Source organism: Hippocampus bargibanti, linkage group LG17 (assembly GCF_051943395.1).
Source record: "Hippocampus bargibanti isolate YZ-2025 linkage group LG17, ASM5194339v1, whole genome shotgun sequence".
In the NCBI taxonomy this organism is placed as follows: domain Eukaryota; kingdom Metazoa; phylum Chordata; class Actinopteri; order Syngnathiformes; family Syngnathidae; genus Hippocampus; species Hippocampus bargibanti.
Genome location: NC_142750.1, coordinates 1,212,918 through 1,234,764, shown reverse-complemented (window position 1 = coordinate 1,234,764; position 21,847 = coordinate 1,212,918). Strand labels below are relative to the sequence as shown.

The 21,847-nt window shown below is 43.1% G+C and overlaps 2 protein-coding genes across 5 annotated transcripts; one reads left to right on the top strand and one right to left on the bottom strand.

The window, feature by feature from the left end:
- Window positions 1-173: 173 nt before the first annotated feature.
- Window positions 174-15,907, bottom strand: cramp1 (cramped chromatin regulator 1). Of its 4 annotated transcripts, none has more exons than XM_089019302.1 (20): window positions 15,791-15,907; window positions 13,713-14,062; window positions 12,471-12,673; window positions 12,244-12,397; window positions 12,087-12,170; window positions 11,237-11,285; window positions 11,034-11,119; window positions 10,310-10,433; window positions 9,956-10,037; window positions 8,660-9,550; window positions 8,182-8,350; window positions 7,410-7,594; window positions 7,261-7,332; window positions 7,105-7,186; window positions 6,917-7,021; window positions 5,844-5,986; window positions 4,693-4,879; window positions 3,661-3,819; window positions 3,017-3,162; window positions 174-2,159 (listed from the first exon to the last, which is right to left on the bottom strand). In XM_089019302.1, exons 2-20 carry the CDS (start codon window positions 14,059-14,061, stop codon window positions 2,046-2,048), a joined length of 3,384 nt encoding a protein of 1,127 aa, XP_088875428.1. In that variant the 5' UTR covers window position 14,062; window positions 15,791-15,907; the 3' UTR covers window positions 174-2,045. The 4 variants fall into 4 exon arrangements, with proteins under 4 accessions (XP_088875428.1, XP_088875426.1, XP_088875427.1 ...); XM_089019300.1 differs by lacking the exon at window positions 15,791-15,907 and adding an exon at window positions 14,682-15,161; XM_089019301.1 differs by lacking the exon at window positions 15,791-15,907 and adding an exon at window positions 14,444-14,647.
- A 604-nt stretch (window positions 15,908-16,511) lies between these two features.
- On the top strand, window positions 16,512-21,164 carry jpt2 (Jupiter microtubule associated homolog 2). The gene is made up of 5 exons (XM_089019406.1): window positions 16,512-16,678; window positions 17,672-17,823; window positions 18,318-18,469; window positions 19,273-19,309; window positions 19,971-21,164. Exons 1-5 carry the CDS (start codon window positions 16,623-16,625, stop codon window positions 20,237-20,239), a joined length of 666 nt encoding a protein of 221 aa, XP_088875532.1. The 5' UTR covers window positions 16,512-16,622; the 3' UTR covers window positions 20,240-21,164.
- The last annotated feature ends 683 nt before the right edge of the window (window positions 21,165-21,847 follow it).

Here is a 21,847-nt window from a genome sequence, read left to right as displayed (position 1 = left end):
TCACTTTACAGTCACAGGATGTTTTTTTCTGCGGGTGAGCAGCGGCAGCAAGCAAATTCGAATCTAAATTTCTCAATTGATACTTGCTATATTCCAAACACCGTTAAAATAAAATCCAGCTCACATCATTGGCCCATAACCATGACATTCACAATGCTGTGGCAAAAAAACACAAAAGAAAAAAAACTATAGCCAATTTTATGCACAGATTTTTTTTTAAACACTTTTGAACACAATGAAAATTTTCAATAGGTTGTTTCGTTTTTTTTAGAAATTGTCTTAAATTAAAGAGAACCACTTTCTTTAGAAATGTTAACAATAAATAGTCCGGGTAAGAATTTACATTATGTTACAAAAGCCAAGTGAATAGTGGAATCATAATTGTACAAAACAAAACAAGTCCTTAATAATAATAAAAATAAAATAAAAATAATCGTTTTCAAATGTCAGATTAGAAATGTACACATAGCACGGTGCCTTCTTATCTTCCTATTTCAGATCCATTCAAGCCAAAAAACAAAAAACAAATTCACACTCGGATGATGCTGGTTCGATAAACCACTTGATGTAATGATGCTCGACTTTTTTTGGGCGGGGGAGATGTGTGAGCACCAAAACGGATAAAATGTCTGCAGTAAGAGCAGCCCGAGGTAAAATATGTGTGGTCGCTATTTGTAGTTTGGCACAGGCGTTCAGTCAACTTTTCAACCGGGTCCACAATGTTATGTCACAAAAAGTAAATCGGTTGCTATCACTCGCGTTGGAAGTTAAAAGGAGTGAGACTGTTCACTTGAAAAAATAGAAATAAATACACGTCCGGAGTAAAATGAAAATCCATATATGTACTTGAATAAATTCATAGGTTTCGATCAGTCGACAGAGCCCAAAATATTTCGTTAATACGTGCATCAAGCTATGGAGGCCCGAAGGGGACATCGAAGAAAAAAAAAACCACAACTTTGTGAGATCTCGTAAAGTTTATTCGAGCATTCCCTCGAAAAACTTTGCATTCCCTCGCAATGAATACGCGATCTCGCAATCTTCTTTTTTTTAACGCGCGTTTATGTACTTCCGGTTCATCTTCCAGGTAACCGAAAACAACAAACATGGAGCTTTTTCACCCGTTCGTTCGTTTAATCAAGTTTTACTTTAAAATTGGCTTTAAATACAAAGCGATAAAATCCGGGAATGCAAAACTTTGCCAGATCTCGCAAAACTTTGCATTCCCTCGCAACGTATGCGAGATCTCGCAATCTTTTTTTTAAATGTGCGTTTATGTACTTCCGGTTGTATTTCAAGCCAATTTTAAAGTAAAAGTCGATTAAACGAACGAAGGGGGGAACAGGCTCCATGTTTGTTGTTTTCGGTTACCTGGATGATGAACTGGAAGTACATAAACGCGCATTAAAAAAAAAGATTGCGAGATCTCGCATTTGTTGCGAGGGAATGCAAAGTTTTGCAAGGGAATGCAAAACCAGATCGAGCAAAGTGTTTTTTCCCCTTTCTTCGATGTTTCCTTAGGGGCTCCATATCAAGCATCATTGTCACCGATTTCAAATATTTCAGCACCAAATTGAAATTAAGTGACCGAAAAGTTCTTCCTCCAATGTTCTCACCAGCCAAGCTGCCACTTTGCCTACCACATCCAAAAAAAAAAAAACTGGGCTATGTGCTGCAAATATTCACAAAACCGATAAAACGGAAGGGATGGAGATATGTGAACGTGAAAAAAAAAAAAAACAAGGCAACTTCAACGATAGCACGATTGAGATCAAATAGAAGGAAAAGCCACGTGATCGGTGACATTTTTTTTTTGTTCGGATATGGCAGACAACTTCCTGTACATGAGGTTGTGTATGAGACTTTAAAGGGCATTTTTATCTCCTTGCAGAAAAGTCGCGTGAAGCCAAAATGGCTGTCGCAATGGAATTATTGCACTTAAAAACAGAAAAGGGATGGCTTTCGGTACCACTGTCGTTTTCCGCTCCCCGCCGACTTGCTAGCTTTGTCCAGACGGCGTCAACGGAGTTGTCCCGCCTCCACCTTCATGGGGGCAAAATGGAGGGCTCGGCCACGGCGAGCTCTTGAGCCAGGTCGTTGAAGCGCGCAATGTAGTCCACGCTGCTCTCGCTCATCATGCAGGCAAGCTGAGAGTCCATCTGCGAACGCAAACGGACGACGTTTGAAATGCACGGGAAAAGCCCAAAAAGCTATGCCAGGATGGAAATCACTGCGCGTTTAAAAATATCGCTTAGCTTCACTGCGCTAATTTGAACATAACGGTGCGGCAACACAGGTAGAAAGGAAATATATCTCAGAAGTCATCTATTCGTTGGGTTGTGGCGGGTTCTTTTGAAGCCCTTGTCGGTGGTATCACAAGAGTGTTATGCGTGAAAGGGGATGACTTGCATTTCAGTGTGAATATTTCTTGATTTATTTATCTAGCTAGCTAACTAGCTATTTGCTATCTAGCTGGCTGGCTATTTAGCTAGCTAGCGCTGAACTATATAGCTATCTTAACAGCGTACACATATATATTTTTTCGGACTCCCTTGAATATCGATATAACGAGACTTTACTGTATGTATATATATATATATATATATATATATATATATATATATATATATATATATATATATATACAGTAAAGTCTCGTTATATCGATATCGGATATATCGATAGTCCCGGTTATATCGATACTATTTCTATGCACGCACGGAGAAAATTACATGCAAACAGGGTCGGATATATCGATAGTCCCGGTTATATCGATATTTTTTCGGACTCCCTTGAATATCGATATAACGAGACTTTACTGTATATATACTATATATATATATATATATATATATATATATATATATATATATATATATATATATATATATATATATATATCTCATTCGCTAGTTAGCCAATAGTTAGCTAGCTAGCTAGATAGCTAGCTATCTAGCGAGCTTTAAAAAAATGGTTAGCTAGTTATATCAGAGTGACTTGACGTCCGAAAACGTACCTCCGCCACATCTGGGAGACCGCGCGACTGAAAGGAATCATGCGAGTTGCAGTCAAGCAGGCTGGGACCCAGCAAAGCCGTCCCGCTGGATGGGCCCGAGGGGGTGAGGGTGCTCCGTCTGCCCTTTTCTGAAGAAGCCATGCTAGCTGGAATGACATCACATTCGGGTGATGTCATATTTCATTTGACAAAAAAAAAAACATTGTATTTTGGACAGCTGCCCTCATTTCAAGCTCATATAAGTCCAGACTCATATCATTTAGGAATTAACTCTTCCTGATGAAAGAAGAGAGTCTAAGGTTTCTATGCTATGGGTGAGCAGCGGCAGCCACACGCGCCAGCGTTCACTCAACGCACTCATAGAAAGCTAACTAGCTAGCTAATAGATAGCTAAAAGCTTGCTTGCTAGCCAGCCAGATATCTAATAGATAGCTCGCTAGATAGCCAGCTACATAGCTAATAGATAGCAAATAGCTAGCAAATAAAGGGGATGATAAAGGAAATTTTTCGTCACAGATAAGCATAGATACAATAATAAATAAAATGAAATGTATTATTACTATTATTATTACACGGACTGAAGTATGTGTCTGTAAAAAAAAAAAAATCAAGATTCCAGATAAAAAAAGGACGGCGAGACTCACAGAGGAGGCATCCCAGAGTGGAGTCGGAAGAATCACTGGGATACCACTGGGGGTCGTGGCTGGGCGAAGGGATCCAACCGCGGGACGGGCTGACGGAAGGCGACAGTTTGGAGCCTTCGCCGCTAGTCAGTTTAGCCGATGTGAGCGGCGCCTCCTCGCCTGCATGGTGACAGCCATCAAAACCAATTGCTCATTAAAGGACAACCGACACCATTTTTTTTGTTTCTTAACTGACATCAGAAAAACGTTTTATAGCATCTAAAATACGCAAAACAGGCAGGATGATATTTTTAGTCAAATGAAAAACACAAATAAAAATGAGTTAAAGTGTCACAAAACTGCCATAGAATGAGCTCGGAATTGGGCAGATTCAGAAAGTCCCGCCTCCTTGTTCGTGACGTCACGCAAGGATACTTATTCACAAACTGCCTTGCTCCAGAATCAAAACAACGGCTTCAGAGAGTTCAGATTCGGAAAAAGATGCTTTCTTGTTACTCATCCAGTTATGAATATGATTCAAATAGTTCCGAAGAGGAAAGCATAAATGTTTGCAATCGATGAAAGAAGTCCTTCCGTATCAATTCGAGCCGTCTGGACTCCAATGTAACGTCCCAGAAAATGCACAAGATGGCGCCCAAGCTCCGTTGGAACTGGGCTGATTTGTCTGATGGGAATTTGTGTCAACTACTATCAAATTGTCAAAGTCAAGTCAAAGTCAGCTTTATTGTCAAATAAAGCTGACTTAGATAGTAGATTCACCATCGCGTTATTTCCTTGTAATTTTGCCCTCTTGGTCAGGGGCGTTCCCTCCGTGACATCACGTAGGGCATCGTCATCAACTGGAAAACAAGACTTCCTGAATACTCAGCGCGAGTCTTAAAACATCAAATATAGCTATATGCTGTGGAATCTTTGTCAAATGCATTCAGTAGAAGTCATTTGAATTGATTTTACAAATTATGGACACAAGTTGTCCAGAGGTGTCGGTTGTCCTTTATTGTTTGGATGTCGTCAGTAAGGCGTTGAACGTACCGTAATGTGCCGAATTGATGGCCAGTTCGATGATGGAGTCGCTGATGTGCGTTTGGTTCTCTCCCGTCGTCAGAGCTTCCTCGGGGGGGCCCGGCAAAGAGATATCCAGTAATGAAGCCACGCTGGGAGGAGAGAGGAGCGAGTCTCCACCACTTGTGGCTCCCGGAGATGGCGGAGGCAGACCGTTCTGCGGAAGTCAACGTCAGCTTTATTGGCAAATAAGCTGCCGGACGCGCAACCCGCAAATGTTCGCCACTAACTCAAATATAACATTCAAATAAAGTAAAACTACTCACCATTTGATGACAATGCTCTGATTTAACCTTGAAATGGGAATCCCTTCATTTCTAAACGCTAGCTAGCTGGCTAGCTAGCTGTGTCCTAACTTTAGTACAAAATGGAGGATTGCTATATGTATATGGATGGTAGATTTTATTTTATTGTTATAAGTTTTATTTTGTTATTTTTGTGGCAACCAGATTTCAGCCGATATTTAATAATAACTATTCTATTCACGTCAAGCCATTTCGGCCATTTGCTAACCAAAACAGCAGCACCGTGGTGGGACGGGATCATAAAGTGAGGTAGTGTCGTATGTAAAGTGACGTAGTGTAGTCAAAGGTTGAAGTGAGGTCTTGCAGAAAAATAACCCTGGAAAAAATAGAGTTCAGGATGATAGTACAGCGTGGAGTCAGAGTTTGGTGAGTGTGGCCGTGGGAAGGGGCAGCGGGGGCAGGCCAGGGCTGGGAGGGAGTTGAGTCTCCAGAAACACCGCAATTTGAATTGTTGATCACGGAAACGGGATTTATTGATTCCCCAAAATAAATTAGCCTCATTCGTCTTGGCTGCCATTGCTATCACAATGCGACATCTTTCTGTCCTCTGATTGGTTAGTTGGCGTACAATGTGTTCAAGGCAACGTAGGATTTTCATTCAGATTGAATGACTGTGTCTTTGTGTTGTCATATTATTATTTTTTTCTTCTTTTGACTGCCTTTAGAGCAGCTCCTGTATTTTGTTTGTCTACTTCTTTCTTTCCTTTCCTCTTCCTTCCATCACTTTGCTGCTGTGAAATGTCAATTTCTCAACTGCGAGACTAATAAAGGATAATCCAATCTAATTAATTAATTCTGGGAGGGGGGAGGTCTAACCTCTGAGACATTGTGCTGGAGGAGCTGAGAGTCGGTTTCACTGTCAACAATGGACGCAGGGGTGAGCGGCACAGTAGAATCCGACTCCCGGCAAGGACTTCCTGGAATGATACCCGCAGTCTTAGCTGCAAGGTCAATTGCACCTGAGAAAAAGGGAGAATTGAAAAAAAAAAAAGAGTTAATTCCTAAAAGATATGGGTCTGGAGTTATATGAGCTTGAAATGAGGGCGGTTGTCCAAAATACAATACAATCCATATTGGTTTATATAGCGCTTTAACAGTTGAAACTAACAAGGCGCTAACGGGGGAAAGGGGGGAACGCTGCCCCCTTGTGGAATAGAAAAATATTGCCAGAGGCCATGGCAACAGCTTTATCGGCACCCAAGCATGAGAAAAAAAGGAACAAATTCACGCTCTACTGTATGTCCTATTTTCAATTCTTGAATAAGTTGACCTAAATTTGAATTACTATTTAGCTTAGAGGTTTTCTTTTTCATTTTTGCAGCTAATTACGATAAACCTCAATTGGGAGTGACAAACAGCTCGAAACAAGCACACTGTGCTTCCTATTTTTTTTCCATATGCTAGAGTTCATTTAGCTGGCTATTTGATATCTATTAGCTATCTATTTACTGTTTATTAGCTATCTATTTGCTATCTGTTAGCTAATTGGCTGGCTAGCTATCTATTAGTAATATAGCTAGCTGTCTATCCATTGACAATCCATTAGCTAGCCCACTTTCTATGTATTTGGGTTACTTCTGGGTTGAGTGAACGCTGGCGCGTGTGGCTGCCGCTGCTCACCCACAGAAAAACTTATCCTGTGACTGAAAAGTGACCTTGAGAGTTTTGAAAGGCGCTTATAAATTTGAGAATGACAGTGACTGAGTTAATTATAATGGGAAATGTTTGGGTTTTACGACTAAATAGGTTTCCAAATATGTTTCTGGAACGGATTATGGTCAAAAGTTTGACTGGAATCAGCTTTTAATTGCTTCTCGGAATGTTCTCGCAGCATGTTGTGTTTCTACATTACCCCCACCCCCCAAAAAAAGACACTTATATATACATACTGGAGAGGTGGCTGGAACCGGGGGCCGTCGAGGACGAGGCTTTGGACGGTAGAGGGAGGAGGGCGGGGCCAAGCCGAGTTTGAATTGGCCGGAAAGATCCAGTTCCTGATGGCGAAAAGACAGGAAGTGAGGGAGACGAATAATAATAACCCGGTTCGTTTGCGTCTATAAACGTCGGAAGAGCGTACCCGTGGCGGAGGAGTTGGAGAGGATGGATAAGGAACAGAAGTGCTGCGAAGTGTCGCCCGTAATTTGCGGCAGGAGTGTTCGCTAGGGACGAAACGCAAAGAAGCTTAGCCTGTCGGCCATCTTGGGATCAAACGGGCAACATGGAAAAAACTCACCTGAACGACGAGCGGCTTCCGGAGTTTGTTTCGAGGTTTTCTCGGCCGCGAGAGAAAAAGATCCGACTGCATCTACAAGCGGGGAGACGTTTACAATCGTGACGGACTGCGCGAGAACTTTGGAATTTTCCGTCGCTCGCTCGTCTTACGCTGATGGAGTCCAGCTGCTGTCGCAGCGCCAATTCGGCTTCTTTGTTGGGGGAGAAAATTCGGTTGTGGCGGGAACTGTTCGGGGGGAGTGTGGTGGGCACGGCAAAAACGTTGCCTTCAGAGTCGCCGGCGGTGGCCGGCGTTCCCGATGAGCCCAACAGAGAGCGCGGAAGGTTGCGGGCGCCTGCGGGGTAAAAAGGAAAATGGCCGCCGTGATGTCATTTCCTGTCCGATTTCCCGCTTGAATGATTTTGAACTCATTCACTACCATTTGCGAATTGATTCGGGAATTGAAAATAGGACGTTGAGTGCCATTCTCGAATGTGTTCATTTTTTTTTCTTGTTAGGGTGCAGATAAAGCGCTGGCCATGGCCTCTGGCAATGTTTTTTTCTTTCCACAAGGGGGCAGCATTTGCCTTTTTTTCCATGTTAGTGCTTTGTTTCAGCTTTAGCTGTTGTTAAAGCGCTATACTGGCCGGCTAGCTAGCTAATTGGCTGGCTATCTATTAGTTATATAGCTAGTTGTCTAGCTGTCTCGCTTGCTATCTATTAGCTAGCTAACTTTCTATCGATTTACTTCCGGGTTGAGTGAACTCTCAACCCGGTGTGTCTCACTGGAGTGGACACATTTTTATCAATGAAATGTATTATTATTATGATTATTTTTGCAAATATTTGACAGTGAATTAGTTCATTATTGATTCTTGGCTAGAATGCTAAAAAAAAAAACGTATGTAGAGAGACTGAGTTGAATTTGGGCAATGCGGATACCTGAGCCGCCAACGTTCGGCAGGTGCAACTTGGCACCACGGACGGAGGCTAGTTGCCGGCCAAAACTTGGACTACGGAACCCCGGAATGGGACCTTTTCCAGGGGGGGTGAGGGCTTGGTTTTGGTCGTCCTGGGTGGCCGACGTGGCCGTGGAACAAAGCTCGGGAGCCTGAAAAAGGACATGCGGCGACAACCATCAAACATGCTGCTTCCATGAAGATGAAGAGTGCAAGTTGGATTCTTATACAGGTAACATCCGACTTACGACCGGGTTCCATTCAGACTCCATTTCACTCTACCCGCAACAACTCTATGCAAACTTGACTTGAAAAATGTCTTTTTTTTTTCAAAAAAGTTGTCAGCCACTGAGGCGGAGACGTTTTGTTAAGTTGTACGCCCGACGTAACAGTTGCATGCCGCGGGCATCCGGGCAGACGTTATTTCAGACACTGAATAAAGCAAAAAAAAAAATGCCCACCAATGGTTTGGGGTTGACCTCTGTGGTGACCAATCGCAGCAGACAACGCAGCACCGGTTGTTTCCCGCACGCTCGTTGCTGCGTGGGCGTCGTTGCGTTTTGGTGAGGACGCGATACGGCTCGCCACTCGTACTCCAGTTGCAGCTTGCCGGGCTTCCCCAACATCAAGTACAACTCGGCCAGCGTGACGTTCTCGGCGTCGCGGACGTTCCAGCCTTCCCCTCGGATCTGTTCCACCGTTCGCTCTTTGACGGCGGGCGCCAAGACGTCGTCCGGAACGCCCGCGGGGAGCTTGGTCGAAGCGGTCTGGATGGCATCCGTGGAGGGGTGGTTCCCGGTCGGTTCTTCCTTGCAGGGTTCTAGTGAGTCATCCGCACCTCTCGACGAGGCCTCGGGCTCCAAAATGGCGCCGGAGGTTTTACTCCCTTCAAGGGGTCCTCCCCCGTTCGCCTCCTCCCGAGGAACCACCGCTTCCCGAGCGAGCGCCGATAGAGATGACGGCCTCTTCTCTTCCGCCTTGGCCGAACCCTCCGATGCCATGTCGGCGCTCGACGGCTCCGTTTGACAAGCGTCGCTCGGCGGAGCGCCCGAAGCGCTCGCGGCCACGTTTCCTCGTCCAGATTTGCTCGCCGTACGCGAAGGCGCAGCGGTGTGGATACCCAAAATCTGGGCAGCCGGGAGCTCTTTGGCGTTGGGCCGGGCTCTGCCGCTTTCTTGCCAGTGGACGGTGCACGAGGCCTTGGAGTGCGCCACGCGAGCCACGCCGGGTAGCGTGGTCAGCGAACTGCTCTCGGACGGGAAAAGGAAGAGCTCCTCCGGCGCCGCTTTGCTCCGGGAGGCGCCATCGGGCTGAGTCGCCTCTAAAGCTTCTCGTTCCATCAGGCTTTTGATCTAAACCGGCAAAGTCAAGGGCAACAATCTTGCTGCTTTTCGTTAATAATAATAATACATTTCATTTCTATTATCTAGCTACCTAGCTGGCTAATCTATAAGCTATCTATTAGCTATCTGGCTAGCTACCTAGCTGGCTATGTAGCTGGCTATTTATTAGCTATATGGCTACCTAGCTAGTTATCTAACTGTCAAGCTGGCTATCTATTCGCTATCTGTAAGCTAGGCGCTTACGCATACCATACGCGCTAGCGTTCATTCAACCCTGAAGTAACTGAAATAGATAGAAAGCTAGCTAGCTAGCTAATAGAATATAAACGGATTGGACTGTGGAAGATTCCGCAAATAAAGTCTGGCATTGCGCAGGAATTAAAACCATTTTTTGTAAACAAACAAAATGGATACAATTCTCTGGTCATGATAGGCCCACTTCTGTTTCAGATACTCGATGAGGCTGGAAACTTTTCGGTGAAGCTCCACCACCATCCTAGCACAAAAACAAAACAAAACAAAAAAAGATTGACTAGCAGATGACTTATATAAGCCTTAAACATACATTGCATACAAAATATAGCAATGAAGCAACTTACGCCACCCTAACCCTAACCCTAATTTTCCCATTTTTATGACAATTTTCTGTACATCAACAATTTACTTCCGTTCGGGAAGATATCTTGTTCGTAAGTTGGGGAGCGTGCGAACATGTCAAGAAGAACCGTTTTGAGGTTGTTTGCGGCAAAAAAAAAAAATCACCGGTACCTGAGGCGAGGGTTATGCGCCAGACTCTGAACGCGGGCCCAAGAGTAGTTGCTACGTGGCTGAAGCTCCACCGCCACCTTCAGGGGTAAACGCACCGGCTTCTGGTCCTCCTCGTCGCTGACTCCTGCAGGTGTGAAAAAGCAGTGCCGCTTCTTGATGTGCCGTTACCATGGAAACACCAGCAGCCCACCTCATCGCTATTGTTATTGCAAAAATCCCGCCCCCTTCCGTATCAAGTTGAGCCGTCTGGACTCCAATGCAGCGTCCGAGAAAATGCACAAGATGGCGCACAAGCTCCGTTGGAAATGGGCTGATTTGTCCGCTGGGAATTTGTGTCAACTTACACCTTCTTTATGCGCGTTACTGCAATTGGCTCCGACACACAACGATTCACCATCGCATTAGTTAAGTAGTTTTCCTTCTAATTTCGCCATCAACATGGTGTTTTCCGACAAAAAAATACCCAAAATGCATTGTGTGTCACTTTCTCGGTCAGGGGCGTTCCCTCCGTGATGTCACTTAGGGCATCAACTCGAAAACAAGACTTTCTGAATATTCAGCGTGAGTCTTAAAACATAAAATATAGCTATATGCGGTGGAATCTTTAGAAGTGAAGTCATTTGAAGTGATTTTACAAATTATGGACGCTACTTGTCCGGAGGTGTCGGTTGTCCTTTAATATTTTCTCGGCTGTATTTGTGTGTGTGTGCGCAATCGGACTCACCATCCGGGTCACAAAGTTTCTTGAGCGCACGACACATGGGAGCTTTAATTCGTAAGTTCCTCCCTTTGGAACGCACTGTGGTGGCCCTTTTCCAAACAAACAAAATAGCCATAAGAGTGGGAGTGGATTTGGCTTTGTCAACAAATTTTGTTGCCGATTATATTATGTTCATTTAAGCTATTTAACGTCGTGATGCAACTTACCCTTGTTGGATGAGTTCGTTCAACTTTGCCACGTTTTTGTCATCCATGACTGTCGGAGACAAAAATGCAAGGTTAAAAAATTGTTGACATCAGCGTTCTCAAAAGACTAAAAGGTGTGCATGTGTGCGTGCGCGCTGCTATCTGGCGAGCTGTCTATTAGATATCTGGCTGGCTAGCAAGCTAGCTATTAGTTATCTATTAGCTGGCTAGTTAGCGTTCTATGAGTGGGTTAAGTGAACGCTGGCGCGTGTGGCTGCCGCTGCTCAACCACAGAAAAACTTATCCTGTGACTGTAAAGTGACCTTGTAAATTTTGAAAGGCGCGTATAAAGGAAATTATTATTACAGTAAAGTCTCGTTATATCGATATCGGATATATCGATAGTCCCGGTTATATCGATACTACTTCTATGCACACACTGAGAAAATTACATGCAAACAGGGTCGGATATATCGATAGTCCCGGTTATATCGATATTTTTTCGGACTCCCTTGAATATCGATATAACGAGACTTTACTGTATTATTATTATTAAGAGAGGTAGGACAGCTGCGAAACTAGCAAAAATAGCAAATAATATTGCAATTTTACAAGGTTATAATGAATTCATAGTAAAAATTTGAACAGTTTAATGACAGTATTTCTGAAGTTATTTCTCAGCCAACGACATCCTCTAGTGGACGTGTAGTAAATCACACCACACTCGCAGCTGTGGTGTGATTGGGACATAGCACTACTGAAGGCCTAGCGACAAAATCCACGGCCCTCCACTGACTGCATCCCACATGACCCCCTCGCACCAATAGGCCCAGTTCACATTTCAGGAACCGAATGTCAAAACTTTACTTACGCCCTCCAACTTTCTTGCGGAGCTCAGCGTAGCAGATAAGACCGTAAAGCTCCTGAGAGGATTTTTTCAGCACTCGCGTATACACTGAGGAGGAGAGGAAGTCCAAGTCACAACCACTGTTGCGCAGAAAAAGCCAACAGCGATCTTGTCAACGTACCGTTAGCAAAATCGATGTGCTTGGAGATCTTGTGCCACGTGCGGTAGTAAAAGTGGCGGACCTGCTCCTTGTTTTTCACCATGTTGGCTGGCTTGCCTCTCTTTTTGTACTTCATGGCGATGTTGTTCTGGATGGCTTCGAAATCCTTGCCGTGCTGCAGAAAACAACATACGAATATTCAAGGTGACAAGGTCCATTTCATATCAAAAGACCGTTTGGTGTCGTACCTCGTAAAGCCCTTCGAAAAAGCTGTTTTTATCCTCGGCGCTCCAAGATTCCCACTGACGACGGGCTCGCTTTTGGTTACCGGCTTGCTCTTCCTTCTCAGCGGTTCCTTGGCCCTTGGCGGTCTTGGAGACTCCTCCCGAAGAGCCAGCCACGGGTCCAGATTGTCCCACGGCTCCCTGGGAAGAGGAACCGTTCTCTGCTCCTGCAACGCAGATATCGTTTTGGGATGATTCAAGGTGGACGCGCATTTGTGACATGACGAACAAAATGGCGTATTTGCGTGAGGTCATAAGGACATGGAAACCTGCCGCTGAGATTTTTGAACTGAGGTTTTGTTTTTGGGGAAAAAAAAGCAAGAAAAGCAAACTCGTTGCTTTGGCCAAGTCTCTGGAACGCAGGTCCAAAATCAACTCTGGGTGGTCTACAACGGCCAAATTTATCCAAGCTTAAAGGACAAGCGACACCATTTGTTTTGTTTCCCAACTGACACCAGAAAAAACGTTTTATAGCATCGAAAATAGCCAAAACGTGCAGGCTGCTATTTTTAGTCAATTGCAAAACACCAGTAAAAATGAACCAGTCTTACTAAGACCAAATTCAGTTGTTCTCAACTGCCAGGATCTAACGACAATGCCGATCGCTACTATTTGACACGGCAAACCAGCAAAAGTCATCATCAATCGCATATTTTTTAATCGCCGCGTACAATCAGATTGATAAAAGCATAACGTGCGCATGCGCGGTAAACTGTCTGCATTTCCACCTGTTAGCATTTTTTTAATCATTTCAAATAATATATGGCGTAGTCCAACTTTTATACGGGAATTGTAACCATTTATGAGGGCAGAGATTAGCCAAAGTTGACAGCTATGTTTTTGTGTGACAGTACGCAGCAGAAAAGTGGCTGTAAAATGATCTGTCGATACTTATGGTGTCACCAAATTTTTTGGCAAGGTCATAAGTACAAAGATAATGGCTTTCAAACTTGATCTTTCTCACTTTCATCCTATCGATTTTTTGTTTTAGTGGAAATTAAGTGTGAAATCTTTGATGAAATGACTGAGTGCCTTTCCGGACGAGGGAGGCAGACCTCCTCAAACTTGTAGACACTAACTGGTGACAACGTAACTTTGTGTTAGCGATTTGACACAGACTGTTGCAAAAGGAAAAGATAGTATTTTTAGAACAACTGCAAGTGGACAGGATTAACAAACAAAACCCACAGTCCTGTTTGATGTTACCTTTGGATTTGGCCCCGCCATGGCCGTTGATGGCCGAGCCGATGGAATCCTTCCGGATCCTTTTACTCGGAGGTCGAACGCTCGATCGGAGAAAATGATGTTGGTCGTGACACGGTGTACTGGGCTCCACCGACGGCTGGGTCTGATGACCGAGACCCGGTCCGGGTTGAGCCGAACCGGGGCTGAGAGTAGCGGGTGCTGGATTAGGAATTTCCACTCGCTCGTCTCCCTTTGTACTGAGCTCGTCGGTCGCCAGCTCTCCGCTCTCCTCCTCGTCGCAACCGTCGGCTTTTCTGGACGGATTCGCTGTCCCATCGACGCCAATCCCTTCCCTGGATCCCGGTGTCATGCTGCCACAACACACGGAGTCCGAAAAGACACACGAAAAGCAGGGCGATGAGCAAAAATGAACTTCTAAACACGACGTTTGCCGTCTCTCAACATGGCCGCCGCTGTTTGTTTCAAATCCCTTTTCCAGTCCCGATAAAACACCACCAAATATATTCATTTGCAGCCGGAAAATACATTTAACTTAACGACAGACACGTTCCGGAAACTGGCCTGGGTCTAAACTAGACTTCCGAGCCTTGAAATTCGTTCACGTTAAGATCGAATATGAACTAAATTCAAATGCGAGCGCTTTTCACTTTAGCGCCCTGCAGAAACGACAACGAGAACCCGTCGGTGCATTCGACCTCTATTTAAAGTGTTTCTTTCGAACGCAATGTTACCAAATTTCACGATCTTCGGGAGTGGGCGACGTTTTCTTTCTCTTCACCATGGGTCCGACCGGTTCGATTGGCAAGAACTGTTCAATTTGAGCATAATAAATCCACGACGGTTGTCGTCGCTCATCTGCTTGCCCTGCTTCGTTGTCCAGCTTCGACTGAGGCGAACTCTGCGCAGTTCCACTGTTGTCTCTTACAAATATTACTTCGACAATTTAACTCATCAAACTTTTCGACTCACCGCCACAGGGTCATATTTGCTCCATCTCGAGAAGAATATTCATCACAAGCGCGGTCACTTGAGCTCATTATCCACGAGAATACTTTAATAAACCTTAGTGCACGTTGCTACGTCACATTCCGTTTGAAGACGTGCTGGCTCCAAAAAACACATTATTTCAGATACATCCTGCATTTGTTTGGCTGTGGTGACAACAATCAACAATCTAGTTTCAAATTGTACTGTCGACAAAAATCACATTGCTGTGTCGAGATCAAAATATCGCGTTTTATATGATTTTATGAGCATCAATAATCATGATATACGTTCCTACGTTGGCGAGTGTTTCAAAGCTCTCATTGTGGGTTTTAAAGTACAGTTTCAAAAAGCTGTTAAGATGTTATTTGTTTGAGATTTGGATGTTCTGAAAAAAAGTATTACATCTTGATTGTGTCAGAAACGTATTCATAGCTATAACAAAGGCGAATTGTTGTCGCCATGGGTGTTGTGTTCGAAAATAATTAGAAATTACAGCATTTGACAAGGCATTTAAAGCCCTGTTGTGTTAACTGCAAGGGTAACACATGACATCGCTGTCAAACACATCCTATGTTTACTTTTTGAGACGCAATACAGCATGTTCAGCCTCCTTATTCCACCTCTTGCGCTTGGGTAATTGTGAAATTCACATGAAAAACGTGCCAACACGTGCACTTTTATTTCATGGTCAAATGCATTCCCTTTCTGATTTCAAATGACTTCAAATCTAGTATCCTTACTCAAACGTATTGCACTCAATTGAATACAAACTGACAATCCAGATAAACTCGTAGTTAAATGACAACTGATTGATGATAACAGTGTAAGCAAACCATTACAAACGACAAGGTGTTTTGAAAAGTTGCAGAACCAATTGACGTGCCCATTGACGTAAATAAAAAGTATGTGTATGTACACAAACAATGATCTCCCGACAAAACATGATCCCACCAAATTGCTAACATTACCGGCTAGCGTTGCTGCCTAACTATTTGACATCACGCCTCTGCAAAATACGACCGTGTAAATAGTTTCCTTCCAATAAATACACCCAATTGCTTCTCATAACAACATGAATGCGTTGGTATTACCTGCAGTAAAGTCCCAAATTGACGTTTCCATTCGAGGTCCAAACTAGCCTGAACGAGAGCAGTTTGCCTCCAACTTGGCTACATATGACAGTTCATGTGGCTTCCTCCTCCACGCGCGGTTGGCACGCCCACTACAACTCGAAAACAAATCCAGTGATTGGTTTGGAAGTCCACGAGGAGGCGGGTGAGGTTATGATTGACGTAACACTCTACCAATTGATAATCAGAAATACCCGGCGAAACACCAATTGTATTTCTTTTCCTGTTGTACTCGGGTTTGTTGCTTTTACGTATCAAAAGACGCGCGTGGTCACATTACTTCTTGTCTAATTTTATTGAAAAACAATTTTAGTGAACCATTGCAGTCCCGTAGAAGCCTCGTGCCCAAGTAAACACGGGAACTATTGTACATCTACGAATTAACCAGCAAATTTAGCAGATTACATGGTTTTGCTTTTTATGACGAGTTGTGGAAAGTACAAATACTTTGTGAGTTGAAGTATATTTTTCAGGGGTGCATTTTTGCGTGTATTTGTATATTTCCTGGCAATTATTCACATTTACGTTGAAAATTATTTTGTTGTCCATAAAAAACATCACCAAGCCACTAGGCAGGCTGTCCTCTGACTTAAAACAAACGCACCCCACACAAAAGCTCGGCTTTGTGACGAATTACGTCGCGCGGTGTCTCTCTTGTCCCAACTGACACTCTTCGCAAACGAATTTGGGTGGGAGCAGACAAGACGAAGGAGCAACCGTACAAGTCGCCCTGTTGGCAGAGTGACGAAGTTGTCTTCGGAAACTTGAAGGCATCCTTAACAAAAAATCCACCATGACTTCGACGAACATGTTTCAAGGGATGGACAACGGGGCAAAACCGAGTTCAAGGTGAATAACGAATAAAGTGTTGCAAGATAATTTGAATCTTAGGTAACTGGCCGACTGACTCGTGTCATGTGAAAAACACACGTCGTAGTGCTTTTGGTGTGTTTCCCCCCCTTTCAAATACTATAACGACAGTTGTATTTCCGCATATCATCTCTTGTTTAATTCAGTAAGAGCTCACGCATTTAAAGTTGATTCATCTGATCCATTTTTCAATTTAGAGTTGAGATTTTTGCAGCAGGCGTTGTCTGCTGCGCCTGCGGAAGTGTGAAGAAGCTCCTCTATCGTCTTTGTGCTAGCTCCTACGCTACGCGGCTACATCGATCCCTGAAGTGATAGTCACCACAGGGCTTCTTCATATTAATTTATTTTATCAGTTCTGTCGTTTACCGCATCACACCCCCCGATTTAAACCGTGTATTGGCCTCTGGCAACTTGATAAAGTTTCATACATTTTGTTAGGGTTACGGCGATCTTTCCGATCATATGATTGATCGCGTTGCCTGCAGATTTTGCTGTGCATGCTGCTTTAGCATTCCGATGTAGCATACGGAAACGTTTTCACAACACACATCATTTACTCAAGAAATCTCTCACAGACTACTCTAAAATGTCGGGAAAAACTTTGGAGCCTATAAGGAAAACATTCCATTTTGAACTAACAATACGCCCGTCAACCAAATGAAATTTGTAATAATAATAATAATACATTTCATTTTAAGCGCCTTTCGAAGCTCCCAAGGACACTTTACAGTCACAGACAAGCATAGATACTATAATAAATAAAATACAATCATAAATAGAAAACAATAGATAAGATAGTTATAAATAGAAAGAAGAGAAAGAGTAAAATGTATAAAGAAGAATTTTAAAGTTTGGAGTTCGACACTTCTCATTTCTGTCACGTTTCCGAATCCAAAAACATTCGACTTCATATAATTGGATTGCAAACTTAATTCAGATTAGAGTTGAACTAAGAGGCTCTTTCCGCTACAGGGTGCTCCGGCCTCCCGGTGGTGGTTCCAGTAACCTGTTTGGTGGCTACGAAGAAGAGGCCACCCTATCGAGAAAGCCGAATAAGATGGCATCTAACCTGTTCACCGCCCCAGAGGAACCCCAGAAATTACCCAGACGCTCCAACCCTCCAGGTGAGATAAACGTGGCTGAAGGAAGAGAAGAAATGCAGTTTCAGATTTACTGTTAAAGCCATTTTCAAGCAAATCAAGAATGGACGGGCATCATTAAGAAAGGTTGGACAGCTCCGAAGCTAGCAAAAATAGCAAATAATATTGCCATCTTTTTAGATTTTCATGAATCCACACATTCATTGTCAACATTTGAACAGTTTAATGACAGTATTTCTTAAATTTCTCAGTCACATGTTATTTCCTGGCCAACAACACCCTCTAGTGGGCGTGTAGTAAATCACACCAAACTTGCAGCTGTGGAGTGATTCAGACCTAGCACTACTGAAGGCCTAGGATTGACATGCACGGCCCTCCACTGTTCTGCATATAATGTGCGTAATGTTAAAATGTCATATGTGAGCAACCAAAGTTGACATCTTGCCACAGAAAAACGTACGGCAAAAATCTGTTGATGTTCATTCTTGGTGCCATAACACACACATGGTGTCTTCCAGGTGGGAAGAGCAGTGGGATATTTGGGGAACCCGAACCTCCAGTCCAACCGCAGAGACCACTTCCTCCAGGTGGACAAACCACTAAGATATTTGCATCGGGGGATAGCGCAGATGTCTCCAGCCCAAGCCAAAGTCACCCAAATAAGCCAAAGGTGAATTCGACGCCATGTTTCAATGTCATTCTCCGTTGCTTCAACATGCACTTTGAAATATGATGAGTGTGCATTAGATACAGTGATACCTCAGCTTGAGAACTTAATTGGTTCCCAGAAAGTATGTGTAAAACCAAAAGTTTGTCTGCCAAACATTTATTTCCCATAAGAAACCATTAAAATGAGAATAATCCGTTCCCAGGTCCCCATAAAACACACTTTTCTACTAAATAAGCCTTAAAAGTACACAGAATATACCTTATTTTATGTATAATAAATCTGATATTGTATTGTGATTAAATAAATAAACTGTCCTGTATAATAAAGTCATTTTATTTACCTTTGTGTCGACTTAGCGTAATGGTACTGGGACAGATAAGTCACACCTCGTTGGTGTTTTTCAATGATTTCCTTCTTCTGCTCGACCGTAATTTTCTTTTGTGTCCTCTTCGGTTTAACACGAGCCTGTGGTGGGGTCTTTTTCGGTCCCATAATAGCAAACGTACGACACTCGCGAATTTAAAGTTTGTAAGCTAAAGCATTCGTAAGTCGAGGTATCCCTGTATTAGCTATACCACATTAAAAGGCTCTACTGTAGCGCCGTATAATGTGCTATGCCTAATATTTGGAAAAGTTTTATATATTTCTATATTATATTTGGAAAATGTTTTCATTTATTAAAGGTGCGCTTTATACTCCGGTGCGCCTTACATATGGAAAAAGTTTAAAAACACACCATTCATTAAAGTTGAGCCTCATACACCAGAAAATACGGTATTTTATTTATTTGTAATTTTTTACAGGACAATCTAGCTGTAGGACCCGAACCCGAATCACCAGGTGAGCATTTTACACAATACTATTAAATTAATTGCAGTTTTTTTATTGAAATAGACAATATTCAGTGTCACAGAATCTCAAAACGTAATAATATTCCCGCCAAATGTGCAGAATAGGGTTGTCTGTACATATACATCTGTAAATACAATATTTTTTTAAGGTAGCATTGGGCAAACGTTTTTTTTCAACAACGGCCTTGAATGTGTGACTCTTTTCTTGATTTATTTAGCTAGATATCCAGCTATCTGGCTAGCTATCTTGCTAGCTCGCTATTTGCTATCTATTTTTATTTTACTTTGTTACTTTTGTGTTGAGTGAACACTAGCGCGTGTGGCTGCCACAGCACAATGAAAACAACAACACATAAAACAATAAAACCATGAATAAAACGATAAATAATAAAATAGCACATTAAACTATAAACAGGTGGGTTTTGAGGTGGGATTTGAAAGTAGGAAGGTAGTGGATATTACGGACATTGGGCGGTAAAGTGAGTTCCAGAGTTTGGGAGCAAAGCGGCTGAAAGCTCTGCACCCCATTGTGGTGAGACAATCAGAGGGCATACAGCTGCACACAGTGAGGCTTCTGTGTAACGCTAAGAATCAAATGTCAAATTGACATATTTGTGGCGTTTTCATCATGGATTTCTTTCACGTTCAAGCTACCGAGGTCAAAGTCGGCGAGCCCGAAGTCAACGTCAGCCAGCCTGAGGTGAAAGAGCAAATTCCGTCACCGGCGAAGGAGGAGCCGACTGCGCCTCCGACCGTGTCTCCTTCGGCCCCCCCTGAGCCCGCCTCCTCTTCTTGCTCCTCATCCACCGCGCCCCCCGATGACCTTAAGAACCACGAGCCTCACCTGGGTCCCAAGCCTCGCTCTCACAACAGGGTCCTTAACCCCCCGGGAGGGAAGTCCAGCGTGGTCTTCTACTGATCCTCTCACCCCCCCCCCCTACTTTTCTTAAAGAGGTTCTGCTCTTGACATGTTTTGTCTGTTCCACCATGCATCTCATTCCGTGCCCCCCCCCCCCTGTTTGTCTCACATGTACATGAGAAAATCAACATTTTTTTTTCTTGTAAGCAAACACGGACTGATCTGTTGTCCTCAACTTGTTGCACTTTTTGCCTAATTTCCGCCCCCCCCCCCCCCTCCTATTAACACTAAACCTGCTTTATACAATCATCACCTTGTCAATCAACAATCACCATTGTTAAATGGTTCGATCTCAATACTGTTTTTTTTTTTTGCACGCTCAAATTTCAGGGTGCCTAAACCCTCAACTTTTGCCTTATAGTAATTTTTTTGCATACGCGGTGGCCTTTAAAATCACCTTTTGCTAATCGGTAGCATACTCCAGACCAACAATGAGAGCAGTTTTTGGTCATTGGTGGCCTATTTCATCTTCATGTTGTTTAAAAACATGCCTGATTCAAAAGGTCTACTGTCAACGGAGCCTTTAGGGGGGTCACAAACTACCCTCCCCCCCGAAAAATGACATTGAATCCAGGATGAATGTGAAATTCCATCACAATAGTCTGTATTTTTTTCCTGCTTTGCCTTCATTTCTTGCTTTATCTGAGAACATGTCATTTTTTTTATTTGATTTTTTTGACCCTCGGGGTTGGTCTCTGTTTATGTTTTAAATTAAAACAAATGGAGACAAGGGGAGCTCTGGTCAAGTTGGGACTCACCTGAGTCCAGGCGAGCTATTCAGGTATCACCTCATCACCCTACTTGATGATTGTGATTGAAGGTATTCTGAAATGTCTCCTCCCTTTTTTTGTTGATGTGCCTGGCAGCAATGAGTACAGTAGAATTCAATTCTGTGTATTGCAATTAAATGTTTTTGCAGTTGAAATGACTTTTGAGCATCATTCCTGCAATTAGGTGACCTTCACTGGTGTTGGAAAAAATGGTTCGACACTTTGTAAACAAATAAAACAAAAACGAGGGATTACTGTAATATATTTTATTGATATGAGCGCCTTTTAAATTATTTTAGTTAAACCAACACTCGCAGCAGTTACATTTATTTTAATTTTAATCCTTGTGTATCAAACCGTTCTGCTTTCTTTTATTAGACGCACCCTAATAAAACATTTTCATACGAATATCGCAAATTCTTTTTATCGAGTTGTGAATAACACAAAAAAAAAAACATTTTTAAATTGCAATCATTGAGCGTGTCATTTGTTATGATCACGTGATCGGCCGCTAACTTCCGGTAGGCAGAAAGCCAAGTAAACAAGTTGTCAGCCAGTGCGATCATTGTTTTGTAAGTTTATGCGTTTAATTTTCAGTTTTGATGAATGAAAGTCTTCGCGTTTTAATGCGATGGTGATATCGTGTGTGGTTATTGGCTGTACGAACCGTTTTGTGAAAGGATCCGGGTTAAAATTTCACTGAATACCAATCGCTGAGGTAAGACAACAGCCATATCAGATGGACTTTAACATAAGCGATGCTGTGTAATATCCATCTTGGGATGTTTCTTGTACTGCGCAATTTTGTTCAACCGGTTTTATCAACGAGTGTATCATT